Here is a 16,131-nt window from a genome sequence, read left to right as displayed (position 1 = left end):
AACACAACTAAGCCACAAAAAAGGAAAAGGACATAAATATACTGTACTGTACACTGTACTGTAGTAACAGAAAAAAATGTCAAAAAATGAGTGTAAAAAAAATCCTTCCCTTTATGCCTTCTGATCTCTTTACAATGTCTAATTTCACTTCCATCTTGATGGCTTTCCTCTTCTTCGAAGCACTGCCATCTGAAGACTCTGACTTTTGTTTAAGAGCCATAAGGGTCACCAAACAAAGCAACGCAAACAGAACACTTGTGCCGCGTGCAACCAAACGAGTTCGCCTACGTAGTCTGTAAGTACGACGCTACCGGCGGAAGCAGAAACACTCGCACCTCAATTTTTTTAAGTTTTTATGGGAGTGTTATAAACTTGAAACGTCGAGACGTTGTAACCTGAGGTCCCCCTTGTGTGTGTGTGTGTATATATATATATATATATATACACACACACACACATATTATATATATATATATATATATTCACGGCATTCGAAGTCTGTGTTACAATCTGATAGTGTGGGTGGTTACCTACCAGGTAACGCTTTGTGGTTGGCCAGCAATCTGCTAACATCCGCCACGGTGCCCTCAGTTTGTGAAGAGCAGATCATAGAATGGTTGCAATAGTTTACTGTCAAATAAATGCAAAGAGTACACGACACGTGTTTCGCCCTCATTCTGGGCTCATCAGGTGTACACACTCCACTGTACATATATACACAGTACTGTGCAAAAGTTTTAGGCAGGTGTGAAAAAATGCTGTAAACAAAGAATGCTTTCAGAAATATAAATAATGATTGTTTATTGTTATCAATTTACAAAATGCAAAGTGAGCGAACAAAAGAAAAATCAAATCAATATTTGGTGTTCCTACCTTTTGCCTTCAAACCAACATCAATTCTTATCGGTCCACTTGCACAAAGTCAGGGATTTTGTAGGATTCTAGTCAGGTGTCTGAGCAGCCAGTTCTACCAAACAGGTGCTAATGATCATCAATGTCACACGTAGGTTGAAACACAGTCATTAACTGAAACAGAAACAGCTGTGTAGGAGGCTTCAAACTGGGTGAGGAACAGCCAAACTCTGCTACCAAGGTGAAGTTGTGGAAGACAGTTTCATGTCATGGCAAGATTGAGCACAGCAACAAGACACAAGGTAGTTCTACTGCATCAGCAAGGTCTCTCCCAGACAAAGATTTCAAAGCAGACTGGGGTTTCAAGATGTGCTGTTCAAGGTCTTTTGAAGAAGCACAAAGAAACGGGCAATGGTGAGGATCGTAGACACAGTGGTCAGCCAAGGAAACTTAGTGCAGCAGATGAAAGACACATCAAGCTTATTACCCTTCGAAATTGGAAGATGTCCAGCAGTGTCATCAGCTCAGAACTGGCAGAAACCAGTGGGACCCAGGTACACCCATCTACTGGCCAGAAGTGGTCTTCATGGAAGAGTTGCAGCCAAAAAGCCATACCTCCAACGTGGAAACAAGGCCAAGCGACTCAAGTAAGCACGAAAACACAGGAACTGGGGTGCAGAAAAATGGCAGCAGGTGCTCTGGACTGACGAGTCAAAATTTGAAATATTTGGCTGTAGCAGAAGGTAGTTTGTTCATCGAAGGGCTGGAGAGAGGTACAATAATGAGTGTCTGCAGGCAACAGTGAAGCATGGTGGAGGTTCCTTTAACGTTTGGGGCTGCATTTCTGCAAATGGAGCTGGAGATTTGGTCAGGATTAATGGTGTTCTCAATGCTGAGAAATACAGGCAGATACTTATATATCATGCAATACCATCAGGGAGGCGTATGATTGGCCCCAAATTTATTCTGCAGCAGGACAACGACCCCAAACATACAGCCAGTCATTAAGAACTATCTTCAACGTAAAGAAGAACAAGAAGTCCTGGAAATGATGGTATGGCCCCCACAGAGCCCTGATCTCAACATCATCGAGTGTGTCTGGGATTACATGAAGGGACAGAAGGATGTGAGGAAGCCTACATCCACAGAAGATCTGTGGTTAGTTCTCCAAGATGTCTGGAACAACCTACCAGCCGAGTTCCTTCAAAAACTGTGTGCAAGTGTACCTCGAAAAATTGATGCTGTTTTGAAGACAAAGGGTGGTCACACCAAATATTGATTTGATTTAAATTTCTCTTTTGTTCATTCAATGCATTTTGTTGATTGATGAAAATAAATGATTAACACTTCCATTTTTGAAAGCATTCTTTGTTTACAGCATTTTTTCACACCTGCCTAAAACTTTTGCACAGTACTGTATATATTATATATATATATATATATATAGACAGAGAGAGAGAGAGAGAGAGAGACAGAGGGATTATGTATATCCTGTACATATTTAAATAAGTAATGGGAGGTCCACCTTATGAGACAGACCTGGAAGTCACAATCAATATCATACTCGTCAGTATCAACATCCAGTCAGTGGACAGAAACAATCAAGAAGGCTAACAGGATGTTGGGTTATATAGCGCCCTGACATGAGGAGTTAGTACAAGTCGAAGGAGTTATGCCTTAGCTTTATAATGGACTAGTGAGGCCCCATCTGCAGTACTGGGTTCCTCTTTGGTCTCCATCATACAAAAAAGACAAAGTGGTGCTAGAAAAAGTCCAGAAAAGAACACGTAGGCTGATTAGGGGAGTCTGAGGAATGCACTACGAGGAGAGACTGAAGGAGCTGAACAGGTGACGTGACTGAAGTGTTTAAAATCATGAAAGGAATGAGTACTGGGGATTCTGACTCTTAATTTAAATTCTGCAGCCACAACACGGGCATGTGGGTGAAAACTTGGTAAGGGCAGATTTTGCACAATCGTATTAGGAAGTGTTTCCTCATGTAATGAACCATAAATGTGTAATTAATGGCGGGGTAGAGTGTAGGACTTGTGGGATCCTGAAATCTCAAATTGCTTGTTTTTGGAGACCCCAGGAGAATTGCATGGATAAGCTTGTTAGGCTGAATGGCCTGTTAGCATCACAACTGTTCTAATGTCCATCTTGATTGGTTTGCTTGTATGTGAACTTGGACTTGTGAAGCAGTGAGGACCCAATTACATTCGGCTCGGATCTGAAAAACCACTTTGTGCAGCGTCTACACTCGTCGCGTCCTCTGATGGGACGGTGGTCTTGTCAGATGCTCACCTGCCAATGCCCCTGGCGCACGGCACTGAACAGAGGGATGATCCCACGACGATTGGGCTGTGACACGGCTGCTCCCTGTTCTAAGAGAAGGCGGCACACTTCCAGTTTCCCACGGCCAGCTGCTGCGGTCAGGGCTGAAAAGGAAAATATTTAAAATAGTTGACCTCTCATCACCACCTCCTTCATCATTTGTTTAGCTGCATTCAGGTATTACCTATCGAAGGGCACCCCATCACCACTCTCCTACCCAGCAGCCCAATCACGAGAACTTTAACCAAGAAGACTAAACCGTCAAGGGGGAAAAACAAAACAGAGATAAGGAGCCCCTCAGTGAGCCTTTCACAAAAGCCGGCATGGAGGATGCTCCTGATCTCAGGAAGGGCAGGTCACGTCCACCTTCATCAAAGGTGTCATATGCTGTGGGTCTAGTGCCAGATTTTTGAGGCTCATGGGAATTGATGTGAATTAGGTTCAGGCCAGGTGCCAGAATTATGGGTCCTTCCTTCTGGTGTATTTATATCCTATCCATATGTTTTGCAAAAAAAAATGTCAGAAAGTTTCCGAGTCAACTGAAGGACAAGGAGCTGGCACTTCTGTGGAACGCCACATATGCCAGTTATTTGCCTCAGTGCTTGTATGACAGATAAGGCACAGAAGCACCTGCTGCTTATCCTCTTTTTCTCGTCTTACCCGTCTCTCCCCAGAGGGTGTCAAAGCTGTTAATTTGTGCTCTTTCTACCTCCTCTTCATCCTTTTCTGGGAGGTCCAACAAGTAAGACACAATCTGAAGGGGGAAAAAAAAAAACCACACACAGGAAATTTGATTGGGACGAGACCCTCACAAGCAAATAAATGAAGCTGTCCGCCCAGGACTGGGACACAGCAAAGCTCTGGTCACTCACCTCCGTGTAGCCCATGCTGGCGGCTGCGATGAGCGCTTGCTGAACGGCATGGCTCTTGTTGAAGACTCCCTGCTGCTGTCCGCCCATCATCCAGTCGCATTGAATCAAATACTTAACAACCTCTAAGTGACCCCTGAGGGCAGCATGAACCAGAGCACACTGGCCGTTCTTATCCAGGTGGTCCACCTGCCAGGGGATTAGACAAAGGGAGGCATCAGACACCCATGAGGAGGCCTTGGCTTCACCGGATTCATGCCCGTTTTCTTTCTCTGTCGGCACACTGAATGAGGAGATGGCCTTCCAAACTCTGGCTTGTTACACAAAAGTGGCAGAACAGACACCATAATGACAGTCGTGTGAAAAAGTAAGAACACCCCATGCAGTTATCTGTTTTAACATACTGTATGTGGTTGCATCAAGATTTGATCTTAATTTAAACAGCTTTCAGTAGATACTGTAAAGCAGATGACATAATGTAATTTTGTAGTCCAATGTGTTAACTTAAAACAAATAGAAATGGAAATGTTTCACGCAGAAAAAGCAAGTGCACCCCCTACATGTATCACTACCTCAAATTAGAATTGGGTTCGACCCATTTACAAAACAAAAGACGCTGATGGGAGAGGTGCGAAGGGATTTAAGGGGGGCCGGGATTACAAGTGTTTTCGTAGGCTTCAGGGATTGTAGTGTTAAACCAGTGCCCCATAATGCTTTGCGAGGCATATAACGCTGATCACTTGATATACAGAGTCTGTGAGACGAGTTATCTGTGGTTGTAGCCAAATGTGCAGGTCGATCTCCGAGTTCCACGTCAGTATAAGAGGAGGCGGCGCAGGCCTTGGGCCTGCTTAATAATTAGCCACATGAGTGACGCAGCAAGAAGGGAAACAAACCTTCAAGGAGCCTGACATCCCACCCACCACAGGAGACTCTATGAATTAATAATAATAATAATGATAGCAGAAGATTAATATTTACATGATGTTTCCACCTTTTTGCTAGAAGAGAAAGTGTAAAGCATCGGCACAGACAGTTTGGAGAGCCTTCATGACCCGCCACTTTCAGTTTTCTGCCCTTAAAAGCCCTACGTATTTTTTATGACTTTTAACTACGATTTTGGCATTTCTGCTTAGTTTTGATGAAATATACGATTACGCCTCTCTGACTGTGTGTTTTGGTTTTTTTTATCTCAAAGAGGTTCGGTGCTGCAGTGGTTGGCACTGCCGCCATACAGCTCAGGTCACGTTTTTGGCCACAATAATCGGTTCAGTGTAGTTGGCAGATGTTTCCCTAGCCCTCAGGGACACTTTAGAGGTGACTGCCCCATTATAATCCTGTCAACTCTAGTTCAGGTAGTCCTTCCCCATTGACGTCAATGCATTTCACCAAGTTCAGTGACATTCGAGCAAACACGCGTACACTTCTGTGATTTCTCTGAACTTGAGGAAAAGTGAACACTGTGGAGTTTACTCATCACTATTTTTGTGATATCACCATGTCAAGACTGAAAGAGCTCTCTGAGGTCTTCAGACAGAAGGTTAGAGATGTTTACAAGTCTTTGAAGGAATTTTAAAAGATCTCCAAACAACTGGACATCGACCATTCTACTGTCCGAAAGATCATCTACAAGTGGAGAAGATTTCAAACATCTGCCAGTCTGGCAAGGCCACCCCAGCAAGTTCAACCCAAGAGCAGAATGCAAGTTGCTGAACGAGGTCTCCATGAAGCCCAGAATCTCATCACAGGACTTCCAGGTAGCTCTTTCCATTGTCAATGTTAAAGTGCATGAATCAAAGGGCAGGAATGAAGTTTGACCCTGAATGCCTGGGCAAAGAGCAGGACTTCAGGAGTAACGTGCTCAGGACTGAGATAAAGTGTGGCCACAGTACCAGAGGACATGTTTGGTGAAAACCAAGCACCACATTTGTACCACAATAGCAACTGTAAAGCATGGTGGTGACAATGCCCTGATCTGAGACTGTTTAGTTGCATCAAGGCCTGGGCAGCTCATCTTCACAGAATCCACTTAGAAATTCTTCATTAAATCTGAGAGGACAACGTGACAGCATCACTCAGAAGACTCAAGATCAACAGAAAGTGGACCTTGCAATGGGAAAATGGCCTAAATATGCCAGTAAATCTGAACAATGAATGGCAGAAAAGAAAGAAAGAAATGGAGAAAGAAAGAAACTGGAATGACTAAGTCAAAGCCCCGTTGACATGGTAGTGGGGGGGGGGGGGGGGGTTACAGGCTGTGCATGCAAGACTCCCCTGAAACATCACACAGCTGACTAAAAAGACTTGGTGCTAGTCGACGTCAGAGACCACTAAATGCTGACATGAGGGGGCAATGCCAGCTACTGGAGCCAAGGGGGCACTTACTTTTCTACAGAAGGAAAGGGCGTATCTGTTCATTTTTCGTTGAACCGATTATTGCAAAGTCAATTTTTTCCCCCCCAATTACATAACCTTTATGTAGAGATACGGTTTATATGAAGATCAAATCTTAGTTTGCCCACATATACTAAAAAAGACAAAAACAAAACATCTCATGGGGTGTACTTACTTTTTCACACAACTGTAGACTGACTTCTGGGTGGAGGGGCTCCACAGTTAACCTACACAACAAAACTAATTTTCTAGGAATGCGTCGTTGAGCTTCAGTGCCCACAAAGCGGCCTCTCCTGGCACTGCAGTCAAGCTGCTCCTTCATCATGCCGTGGCTCTGGTCAGTGGGCACAGAGGAAGGCAGCAGCCACATGTCAATGCCATTACAATGCTGCATGACACGGTAGCAGCTCTCACGCCTGTGCCAATGCAGTAAGTGGAATTTGAACGGTGATTTCCACTTCAAGTAGTACACTCCCCTTCAGACTCACCTTGGCGCGCTTGCGGCACAGGGCCGACACAATCGGCAGGTGTCCTGCAGAAGCAGCATAAGTCAGTGGGGTGAGCCCATTCTCTGAGCAGGCATCCACGCTGGCACCAAACTCCAAGAGCAGCAGCACCATATCTGTGTAGCCCAGGTGGGCATGCACACACAAGACTGGTGCGTTGTTAAGCACCTCTGTCCGGTAATTTATATTCGCACCACCAAGGATCAGAAGTCGGCTCACCTGCAACCAGAGAAACACCAAGTCAGACCCTTTGGAGAGATAAAAGCATTCATCAGGGGTGATCTGGGGGGGAAAGTGAAACACAACCTTTAAAACAAGTTGAATTTTCAAGTTTATGAGACAGCTTGGCAAACCTACTCAGCCACAAAAACACAACATTTCCTTCATTTACAGCTCCAACCGAGACGCGAGGCTGACTGAAGGTGGCATCTCCACTAGAGGGCGATATTACGCCTCCTCCCACCAACAGCCTTCTGTTGAAGTCACGCAAAAGATTCAAGCTTTCAATGCAGATGTCCTAAATTACACATTTAAATTGTATTCATCGTGAGCTACGAGTGTACATCAACAAACTGTCAGTTTGCTAAACAGGATGTCAACACAAGGAAATCAAATGACATCCAAGAGGTGGCTTAGGTGTTTGTCACATCCTGTCACTTGTGTACTGGAAGGCAGCGATCACTTGTCCTGTGAACCCCGAGTTTCTGTAGACTTCATTCACTCTGTAGCTCAAGTCTGATTCTTGCACTCGTATCTTCCTTTATGTGTTTAGGGCTCACAGATGACACTCACGTACTATCTGTATATTCCCATAAAAGTGCACTGCGTTTTATTATTACATGGGTCACAATCGCGTTACAACAGACACTGCATTGCAAACGTTAACGCCGCATACGACCAACTGAGGGCAACTACTTGACAGACAGAAATTGGCTTATTTTATATAGACAGTTAGGTCCATAAATATTTGGACAGAGACACCTTTTTTCTCATTCTGGTTCTGTACATTACCACAATGAATTTGAAATGAAACAACTCAGATGCAGTTGAAGTGCAGACTTTCAGCTTTAATTCAGTGGGGTGAACAAAACGACTGCATAAAAATGTGAGGCAACTAAAGCATTTTTTGAGCGCAATCCCTTCATTTCGGGGGCTCAAAAGTAATTGGACAATTGACTCAAAGGCTATTTCATGGGCAGGTGTGGTCAAGTCCATCGTTATGTCCTTATCAATTAAGCAGATAAAAGGCCTGGAGTTGATTTGAGGTGTGGTGCTTGCATGTGGAAGATTTTGCTGTGAACAGACAACATGCAGTCAAAGGAGTTCTCCACGCAGGTGAAAGAAGCCATCCTTAAGCTGTGAAAACAGAAAAAACCCAACCAAGAAATTGCTCCAATATTACGAGTGGCAAAATCTCCAGTTTGGTCCATCCTGAGAAAGAAAGCAAGCACTGGTGAACTCAGCAACACAAAAAGACCTGGACGTCCACGGAAGACAACAGTGGTGGATGATCGCAGAATCATTTCCATGGTGAAGAGAAACCCCTTCACAACAGCCAACCAAGTGAACAACACTCTCCAGGGGGTAGACGTATCGATATCCAAGTCTACCATAAAGAGAAGACTGCATGAAAGTAAATACAGAGGGTGCACTGCAAGGTGCAAGTCACTCATAAGCCTCAAGAATAGAAAGGCTAGATTGGACTTTGCTAAAGAACATCTGAAAAAGCCAGCACAGTTCTGGAAAAACATTCTTTGGACAGATGAAACCAAGATCAACCTCTACCAGAATGATGGCAAGAAAAAAGTATGGAGAAGGTGTGGAACAGCTCATTATCCAAAGCATACCACATCATCTGTAAAACACGGTGGAGGCAGTGTGATGGCTTGTGTGTGCATGGCTGCCAGTGGCACTGGGACACTAGTGTTTATTGATGAGGTGACACAGGACAGAAGCAGCCGAACGAATTCTGAGGTGTTCAGAGACATACTGTCTGCTCAGATCCAGAAGTCAAATTGATTCATGATACAGATGGACAATGACCCAAAACATATAGCCAAAGCAACCCAGGAGTTTATTAAAGCAAAGAAGTGGAAAATTCTGGAATGGCCAAGTCAGTCACCTGATCTTAACCCAATTGAGCTGGCATTTCACTTGTTGAAGACTAAACTTCAGACAGAAAGGCCCACAAACAAACAGCAACTGAAAGCCGCTGCAGTAAAGGCCTGGCAGAGCATTAAAAAGGAGGAAACCCAGCATCTGGTGATGTCCAGGAGTTCAAGACTTCAGGCTGTCATTGCCAGCAAAGGGTTTTCAACCAAGTATTAGAAATGAACATTTTATTTCCAGTTATTTAATTTGTCCAATTACTTTTGAGCCCCTGAAATGAAGGGATTGTGTTCAAACAATGCTTTAGTTGCCTCACATTTTTTATGCAATCGTTTTGTTCACCCCACTGAATTAAAGCTGAAAGTCTGCACTTCAACTGCATCGGAGTTGTTTCATTTCAAATTCATTGTGGTAATGTACAGAACCAAAATTAGAAAAAAGTGGTCTCTGTCCAAATATTTATGGACCTAACTGTATATCAGTCTTTTACTATTTCATTTTTGCTTTATTAAGCTGTAATTTCAGTTTGGCTGCTGTACAATTACATTTCATTTTCTGTTGGATTCTCAGCACCAGAGCTACTGTTTGTGATGCGCCCTCTACTGGTGTGAAAAAGGCATTGCGTTGTACAATAACATGCATTACAGAATACACTCCAATTGAGTGAACTCTGAATACGCCCAACAGAATGTAAGTCCCAGACAGACAGAAATCGGCCTTTATGAATACATACACACACAGAATGGACTCAAAGTACTGAGACCCCCTCACTTTCTGCACATTATTGAGTTGTAGATGTCACTTTTGCCCATTAACTGCCACTCAGTAACCCATCATGACAAACTGAAAACATATTTTCACTAAGGTCTGCAAATTTACTAAAAATCAAAAACTGAAATCTCTCTTTCAAACAGGCATTGAGACCCTCTGCTGTGGCTCCCCAGTTTCTGCTCAGGTGCCTTCTGTTTGCTTTCATTCTGCTTGAGATGCTTCTAGAACTTGAGTGGAGTCCAACTGAATTGCCAGGACATCGTTTAGAAAGGCACACGTGTACCTGTGTGTAGAAGGTCCCACAGCTCACACCACATGACCAGACAAAAACCAAGCCATGAAGACCAAGGAACTCTCTGTAGACCTCCACGGTCAAATTGTAGGGCAGAGATCTGGGCAAGGAGGTCAATCCATTTATAAAGTTCTGAGTGTTCTCAGTGACGCATTGGCCTCAATAATTGTGAAATGGATGAATTTTGGAACCACCAGGACTCTTTCTAGGGTACTGGATAATCAATCAAGAAGGGCCTTAGGTCAAGGAGAGGTCATTCTAACAGAGATTCAGAAGTTCTCAAACCAGTCAGAAGGACAACCATCTCAGCAGCACTCCATCAATTAGATGTTTATGGTAGAGGGTTCAAGATGGAAGCCACTTGCAAGGCACATCACCGCCTGCTTGGACTCTGAGAGCACAAGGAAGAAGATTCTCAGGTCTGATGAAACAAAAGTGGTACTCTCTGTGCAGAACTCCAGTCACCAGGCACTGCTCATCCCCTGCCCAATGCCATCCCTGTGGTGAAGCACGGTGGTGGTAGGTAGTATCACATTATGGGGGTGCAGGGACAGGGAGACTGGTCAGAATTAAGGGAAGGATGAATGTAGTAAAATACAGAGAGGTTCTTGAAGAAAGGCTGATCCAGGGTGGGAGTGAATCACTCACCACTCACTCATCACCACAGACTGGGGCGACGGTTCATCCTTCAGCAGGACGGTGACCTGAGGCATAGAGATGACAAGACAACACTTGAGGGGCTTCGAGACAAGTCTTTAAGTGTCCTTCAGGGGCCCAGCCAAAGCCATCTGTGGAGAGACCTGAAGATGGCAGTTTAGAGGCTTCCTACCCAACCTAATGAAGCCTGGGGTCAGCTTCACAAATCCACATGAGCAAAGCTTGTAGAGATTTACCCAAGACCACCTGCGGAGGAAATTGCTGCCCAAGGGGCTTCTACAAAGCATTGAATTAAGGGTCTGAATACGTCCAAGAAGGAGAGATTTCACTTTTTGAGTTTCAAACCTTTCTGAACACCTGCTTCCACTTTGTCATTATGGGTTATTGACTGTAGATTGATGGACAAAAATGTCACATTTATCCGAGTACAATTAAATCTACAACACAAAAGTGTGCAGAAAGTGAAAGGGCCGTCAATGCTTTCTAAATCAGCTGCAAATACACAAGTTAGAGGTCAACACTCGGGTACATAAGCCCACAACTTACTGTATTTATCCATCGTCTCCTCCTGATGCTGCGAGTGCTGTGCACTTGATGTGCTGTTATGGCTTATTTAAGATAAACGGGAAGGGCAAAGACCGACATGGAATGAAAGCTTCCTATATCTGATTAGAGACCACTTCCATGTGTTGTACTAAACATGAGACAGACCTGCGCGATTTGAATCTAACCACGAGTTTGAATGTCTGAACATTCCCCAACTGACATGTTCCTGTTTATGAGATCCCTTATCATATCTCAGTGTTAAAAAGATGAATTACAATACCGGCTCAGCACACCAAACAGACGTGGCTTATTTATTTCACATTTGGGGCAACCATCACACCACCAAGGCCCAATTGCTATGTGCGTTCTCAGCCAAACAGCACACCCTTTTCTGGAAGAGAGTTTAGTCAGCAGCTATTGATACAAGTAACTGAACATCTCCTCGACATTCTGACATTGTCGACTGGTGGTTTTGCATCCCTACCCACCACATCTTGCTCCCGTCAGTCCTGACTCCTCTCTCGTGTCCACAGGTGTCTCTGTAGTTATGGAAGTGATAAGTGCGCTCATAACAACACCTACACTATACTGTTTTCTGTTTCTCTTTCTTGCCATTGTGAGCTGATGAATTTGCAGGCATCCTGCGCTAAAAAGAATATCCAGCAGCTGAGCAGCCAGCATCGTGCTGTTAATTAGGACATGAGAACAATCTGGACGAGAACAGGCCATTCAGCCCAACAAAGCTCTCCAGGCCTGTCCGCTTAAGTCTTCCAAATTACATCAAGTTGAGTTCTGATAGTTCCTAAGGTCCTACTCTCCACCACACTATCTGGTCACTTATTCCAAGTGTCTGTGGATCTCTGTGTAAAGAAAAACCTCCTAATGTTTGTGAGCAATTTACCCTCAACAAGTTTCCAACTCTATCCCCGTGTTCTTGATGAACTCATTTTAAAATCACCGTCTCGATCCACCAGACTAATTCCTTTCATAATTTTAAACACTTCAATCTTCTTTTGCTTAAACTGTAAAGGCTCAGCTCTTTTAATCTTTCCTCCTAACTCATCCCCTGTAGCCCTGAATCAGCCTCGTTGCTCTTCTCTGGACCTTCTCCAGTGCTGTTGTGTCCTTTTTGTAGTCTGGAGACCCAAACTGCACACAGGACCCCAGATGAGGCCTCACCAGTGTGTTATGAAGTTTGAGCAGAACCTCCTGTAACTTGTACTCCACACATCAAGGCGCTATATAACCTGACACTTTGTTTCCCTTCTTAATGGCTTCTGAACACTGTCTGGAAGTTGATAGCGTAGAGTCCACTACGACTCCTACGTCCTTCTCATAAGGCATACTTTCGATTTTCTGACCTCCCATTGCGTATTCAGACCTCACATTTTTTCTTCCTACATGTAATACTTCACATTTACTGACATTAAAGTTCATCTGCCACAAATCTGCCCAAGCCTGTATGCTGTCCGTCTGAGATGCCAACCCACTTAGCTTGGTATGATCTGCAAACTTCACCAGCCTGTTGTTTATTTTCCTATCCAGATCTTTTATATTTACTTAAAACAGCAGCGGCCCCAGCACTGCCCCCTGCTGGTCACCACTCTTAACATCACCCCATTCTGATAAGGGTCCTCGCACCATCACCCTCTGCTTCCTGTGTCTCAGCGAATTCTTCACCCATCTACACCCACTTCTTTTAAGCTGATGCCCACCCTCTCATGTGGCACACCATTTATAGTCCCACAGCAATTATTTTGTTGAAATTACTTTCACTAAAAAGACAAAATAATAATGAGTCACTTTAGAAGAATCTGCAGAGCACCCAGCAAGCCACACACCCAGGTCGGAGGTAATGGACAGGCATAAGAATACCGAGAAAAGGCTGGGCTTTCTAACAGCTCTTCAGTGCCAAGGGCCAAGTGCCCGGCATGTGCACTGCTTCAGCTCAGCAAGGGGAAAGGCAAAGTGAAGCCCAGCTGTTATCCCACCTACTGCTTTTCTGTTGCACAGTACCTTGATGTTAGGCGTATAAAGGTTTCGTAGTGAAGCCAGTGCAGTGGAGAGTCCCTCTGTGCTATAGGAGATCCACAGCCCCTGTAAAATGGACGAGGAGACGCCCACCTTCTTACTCAGGCCCTGCAAGGGATAGGAAAAAAGACGTCAATAGAAAGGAGAGGGGAAGGCAGCAGCGGCCTGAGGAGAAGCTGAAGTATGAGACAAAGCTACTACTACTCCTCGGGGTCACTAGCTTGTACCTTAAAGATGTGTGCTTTAAGGATGTGATGCCCCAGCTCGATGGTCTGCTGTCGGTTCAGCTTGCCGTCTTGCCGAGAAAACCAGAAAGCCAACAAGGTGTGTCCACTCCTGGGGGAGAGAAGAGGAAGTACGAATAAGCGGCCATATACAAGAGACATAATGACTCCCAAGATTTGGAATTCAGACAAATAAACCCCAAAATATTCAAATAAACAAAGCTATCTGACCAAAGAAAACAAAAAAAACCAGCTTAGATATTACAACAAACATCATTTATAAATAACAAACTACCGAGACATGGACTTGAACTACTTGACATCTATCAAACATTATTTAGCAGAGATATCGGCCTCAATGACTTTGTCACAAACCCAAGAACGTACAGGAGACGTCTGTGACAAAGTTCCAATGGTCAGATATCCCTTCACCCTTGCAGAAAACTGAACAGGAACAAGAGGTGTGCCCCCTGTGCCAGCAATTACGAATTAAAGGGCGAGGCTCAAAACCAAGTCACATTATGTTTTGAGGATGATCAGGGATGCCGTATCAAAGGATACCCACAAGGTTTGGGGGCTCAAAAGACCAGCCGGTAGATAGCAGTGCAGCTGGCCTCCAGATTTTTGACATGTTATCATGACAGCCCATTTTTGAGAATATGGGACAAATCAAAATGCTGTTAAGGATGCTGTTGCCTGGTGGCCCTCTATCTGTAAAGATGTATGGAATTATGTTAAGAGATGTCAACAGTATAAAGATCCACTGGTGCAACCAGAAATCAGCTTAGCCTGATGGACTGGGAGGCCTAGTCTCCATCTATCTGTCCATTTCCTGCCACTTAACCAGGTGGCATTTTAAGCAAAGAAAGCCCAGGCATCCCTTTTCCTTGCCACCTCCTATGGTGGGGGAGTTGATGTGATGTTCCCAGACCTTCTGAGAGATATAATCTCTCCATCGTGTCCTGGGTCTGCCCTGTGGTCCCCAGTACTTTTGGACAGACCGAAAGCATCTCCGCAGGGAGTCATCCTAATAAGATGCCTGAATCACCACAAATGGCTCCTTTCGATGGGGAGCAGCAGCGGCTCTACTTTGAATTCCTCCCAAATGTCTGCGCTCCTCACTCTGTCTCTCACGCAGAGCCCAGACACCCTGCAAAGGAAGCTAATTTCTGCCACTTGTATCTGGTGGTCTTAGCTCGTGAGCATAAAATGTGCCTATCTGAACAAGCAAAAAACGAAAGTGAACGTCACGGCAAGCGGCTTTCTACTAATAATGACCAGAAGGAAACGGAGTCACGGAGATGAACAACTTGACAGCTTTTAAAGAGTATGTAGTGGAGACATCAGGGAGTGCAAACAGAAAGCCCCTTCACAGGAACTGAAGACCCGCCTCTCCCCCTCATTCATTGGTCAAGAGTCCTGTCATTCTACGCAGAAGCTTTGCATTTGTCCCAGAAGCTCTCTCTACATACACCCTTTGCCTGTATGCTTCAGAGTGCCTGCCTTACCTGGGATCACAAAGGAACTTGGTCTTCTCTCCTTCTTCCCTCCAGATAAGCCACTCCCGGAAAGATGGGTGAACAAACATGCGTGTGCCATCTCGTCGCTTGATCAAAAACATAGAAAGATTGTCCACCCGTTGCTGGAAGTCATCCCACTCCAGGATGCCCTGGACAGAACCAGCATTAATAGCCTGATAGATCTGCTCATCAGTGAGTGGATGCAGAGAAGCCACAGCCACGTTGAGCAGAGGCAGCACCCGTTCAAAGGAAGACTGTGTGGGGAATTTCATGTTGCACTGCAGCAAGTACACTTCAGCCAGGGACACAGGCACCACCTTGTAGCTGGAGCTCTTGAGGACCAGGTAGCCCTTCTCAATGAGGTCAAAGGTGAGCTTCAAGTAGAGGTAAGAACCCTGGCTGAGTGTCTTTAGGTGGGCACTTAATTTACCAAAGGTGGTGTTGTCCATCTTGCCATTGAGGGATATGTTATTCTGAATCTCAGGGCTGCTATGGATCCGGTGAAGAATGTAACCCTGTAGATCCTGATCAATGGCTTCATTCTCCTCCAGGCGGTCCAGAGAGATCCGGTGAAAGGGTAGCAGCTTTGTGATTTCCTGTTGAAATGAAGAAACACAAAGTTTGGGCAGGAATATATTAGCAGAGAGTGAGGGAGGGAGATATTTCACTCTCACCGCCCCCTTTATTTCACCCATCATTCTTAATGCCCACCTTGTTTTAGTGGATCATTACCTGCAGTGTGGTCCGCACTGTAACCACAAGCTTCAGCCACGAAGGAAATTTTCCAATGGTTTTGCTCAGGAAAGAAACGATAGTGTCCCCGTAATCGGGTTTGTGGAACTCTGCTTCGTTTAGGCCATCAATCAAGATGATTAAATCTTCATCAGCAATCTTACGGTCTGAGAAAAGAGAAGCAAACTTTCAAGAAACTCCGTAAGATCAAACATATCAAGAGCAAAATGTCATCGTAATGCGCCCTTGGGTGTCTCTTTGCTGGGGTGGAGTGAACTTCTCTGAGTAAGAGAC

General features: G+C 44.7%; 1 protein-coding gene and 1 long non-coding RNA gene across 12 annotated transcripts in view; one reads left to right on the top strand and one right to left on the bottom strand.

The window, feature by feature from the left end:
• Positions 1–16,131, bottom strand: part of tanc2b (tetratricopeptide repeat, ankyrin repeat and coiled-coil containing 2b) — a 473,655-nt gene that overhangs the window by 30,423 nt on the left and 427,101 nt on the right. For all 11 annotated transcript variants that reach the window (XM_051936364.1, XM_051936365.1, XM_051936366.1 and 8 more), the window contains 8 exons: positions 15,838–16,004; positions 15,094–15,701; positions 13,589–13,697; positions 13,347–13,469; positions 6,938–7,174; positions 4,059–4,244; positions 3,847–3,940; positions 3,157–3,290 (listed from right to left, as the gene is read on the bottom strand). In XM_051936364.1, coding sequence (XP_051792324.1) covers positions 3,157–3,290; positions 3,847–3,940; positions 4,059–4,244; positions 6,938–7,174; positions 13,347–13,469; positions 13,589–13,697; positions 15,094–15,701; positions 15,838–16,004 — 1,658 coding nt within the window. The remainder of the gene's footprint in view (positions 1–3,156; positions 3,291–3,846; positions 3,941–4,058; positions 4,245–6,937; positions 7,175–13,346; positions 13,470–13,588; positions 13,698–15,093; positions 15,702–15,837; positions 16,005–16,131) is intronic.
• Positions 1–16,131, top strand: part of LOC127530169 (uncharacterized) — a 251,310-nt gene that overhangs the window by 218,064 nt on the left and 17,115 nt on the right. The gene's annotated exons all lie outside the window — the stretch shown is intronic.

Source organism: Erpetoichthys calabaricus, chromosome 14 (genome assembly GCF_900747795.2).
Source record: "Erpetoichthys calabaricus chromosome 14, fErpCal1.3, whole genome shotgun sequence".
Lineage (NCBI taxonomy): Eukaryota > Metazoa > Chordata > Cladistia > Polypteriformes > Polypteridae > Erpetoichthys > Erpetoichthys calabaricus.
Note: the sequence above shows the minus strand (reverse complement) of the source record. Positions and strands in the feature narration are given on the sequence as shown.